Here is a 2500-nt window from a genome sequence, read left to right as displayed (position 1 = left end):
AATCATTGAATTTAGAGACACAGATGTGTGTGTGTGTGTGTGTGTGTGTGTGTATCCACAGGTGGCTGCTTCCTCCACAGGCTTTAAATGCATATTACCTGCCAAACAAAAACCAGATGGGTGAGTATAAAAAACACACACACACACACACACATAAATATTCAGATTCATTTACGCCTGATGACACATAAACACAGACGGAGTTGTATATTATCTCACACGCACACACACACACACACACACACACTCTGTTGTTTGTTGTGTATTGGCATCTTGATCTGTCTGGGATTAACTACACAATCAATAAAGAGAGAGACACAAAGGAATAAACACAAAGAATCCTCATTAAAGAAAAATCGAACATTCTGTCATCATTTACCCACTGTCATGGTGTTATTCTGTGAAACACAAAATGAGAAATTCTGAAGAATGTGCTGGTTGCTCTTTGCCATACTATTACAATGAATGCGGACTGGAGCTTTTAAGTGGCAAAAAGGACACAAAAGTACCATAAAAGTGTCTTAAGATTTGTGCGCTATATTTCAAGTCTTCTTTCATGACTTCATTAGAAATGTAGCGGTTTCCAATTCATGAACGAATCAATGAATCCATTTATCTGGTTCTCAAAACAAGTCTGTATGATTCGGTTATGAATCAGACTCATTTGTTCAACCGTTTCCTCCCTCATCCATGACTCGCTCTGTCTGTTTAAACTTCTCTCTCTCTCTCTCTCTCAAGTTTTTCCTGCAGGAATTCTCCAGCCAACCCTCTATGATCCAGAATTCCCTCAGTGAGTATCACAATCAATTCATAATGCACAATCTACTCCAGCATTCCTCCAAGCTGATTATTGAGAATATATGAACACTTTTATCTAAACGCCTTTGAGTGGCTCCAGCCATTCAAACATTCCCAAAACCTTCTTGTAGTGTTTAGAGACAAGAAAAGCATGTCAGATTCCCAATGTTAGTAGATGTTTACTTTCTGGTAAGATGCAAAGAAAGCCCTGTGTGAATTTAAACTCTGTGTGATTAAAAATAAAAAAGAGTTTGATTTACCCTGCTATATAAATCAGAAATACCTCATTAAGCTCTGTGAAAACGGTGTATTGTGTCTAAAAATCTATCTGTCCATCCGTCCGTCTGTCTATCAGTCTGTCATCTATCTGTCTGTCCGTCCATCTGTCTGTGTGTATATCTATCTATCTATCTGTCTGTCTGTCCGTCTGTCTGTCCGTGTGTCTGTCTATCTGTCTATCAGTCTGTCATCTATCTGTCTGTCCATCTGTCTGTCTGTCTATCTATCTATCTATCTGTCTGTCCGTCCGTCCGTCCATGTGTCTATCTGTCTATCAGTCTGTCATCTGTCTGTCTGTCCATCTGTCTGTGTGTCTATCTGTCTATCAGTCTGTCATCTATATGTCTGTCTGTCCATCTGTCTGTCTGTCTATCTATCTATCTATCTATCTGTCTGTCTGTCCGTCCGTGTGTCCATCTGTCTGTGTGTCTATCTGTCTATCAGTCTGTCATCTATATGTCTGTCTGTCCATCTGTCTGTCTGTCTATCTATCTATCTATCTATCTGTCTGTCTGTCCGTCCGTGTGTCTATCTGTCTATCAGTCTGTCATCAATCTGTCTGTCCATCCATCTGTCTGTGTGTCTATCTATCTATCTATCTATCTGCATGTCTGTCTGTCTGTCTGTCTGTCTGTCTGTCTGTCATCTATCTGTCTGTCCATCTGTCTGTCTGTGTGTCTATCTATCTGTCTGTCCATCTGGCTGTCTGTCTATCTGTCTATCAGTCTGTCATCTATCTGTCTGTCCGTCCATCTGTCTGTCTGTCTATCTGTCTGTGCATCTATCTATCTATCTGTCTGTCCGTCCGTGTGTCTATCTGTCTATCAGTCTGTCATCTATCTGTCTGTCTGTCCATCTGTCTGTGTGTCTATCTATCTATCTGTCTGTCTATCTGTCTATTTATCTATCTATCTATCTATCTATCTATCTATCTATCTATCTATCTATCTATCTATCTATCTGTCTGTCTGTCTGTCTGTGTGTCTATCTATCTGTCTGTCTGTCTGTCTGTCCATCCATCTGTCTATCTGTCTATCAGTCTGCCATCTGTCTGTCTGGCTGTCTGTGTGTCTATCTATCTGTCTGTCTGTCTGTCTGTGTGTCTGTGTGTCTATCTGTCTGTCTATTTGTCTGTCTGTCTGTCTGTGTTTCTGTGTGTCTGTGTGTCTATCTATCTGTCTGTCTATCCATCCGTCTGTCTGTCTATCTGTCTATCAGTCTGTCATCTGTCTGTCTATCTGTGTGTCTATCTGTCTGTCCATCCGTCCATCCGTCCGTCCCAAAGTTACTCAGTGTGAATCTTTGGGTTGTGAATTGATTTTAAAAGCATTTTTTTGCCACACTTGTCTCCATTAAATCGCACATGCAACTAATTTAATATTTATATGTCTTAAAATATTGTATTTAATAAAATATTGTATTT

At 40.0% G+C, this 2500-nt stretch overlaps 1 protein-coding gene across 2 annotated transcripts in view; it reads left to right on the top strand.

The window, feature by feature from the left end:
* The window catches only part of LOC127430059 (endothelin-converting enzyme-like 1), a 47734-nt gene that overhangs the window by 33497 nt on the left and 11737 nt on the right, over positions 1 to 2500 (top strand). For both annotated transcript variants that reach the window (XM_051679501.1, XM_051679500.1), the window contains 2 exons: positions 62 to 120; positions 739 to 790. In XM_051679501.1, the coding sequence (XP_051535461.1) occupies positions 62 to 120; positions 739 to 790 (111 nt within the window). The remainder of the gene's footprint in view (positions 1 to 61; positions 121 to 738; positions 791 to 2500) is intronic.

This window comes from Myxocyprinus asiaticus, chromosome 39, assembly GCF_019703515.2.
Source record: "Myxocyprinus asiaticus isolate MX2 ecotype Aquarium Trade chromosome 39, UBuf_Myxa_2, whole genome shotgun sequence".
NCBI classification, from domain to species: Eukaryota; Metazoa; Chordata; class Actinopteri; order Cypriniformes; family Catostomidae; genus Myxocyprinus; species Myxocyprinus asiaticus.
The sequence above is the reverse complement of the archived record's forward strand: the minus strand, read 5'-3'. Positions and strand labels throughout refer to the sequence as shown.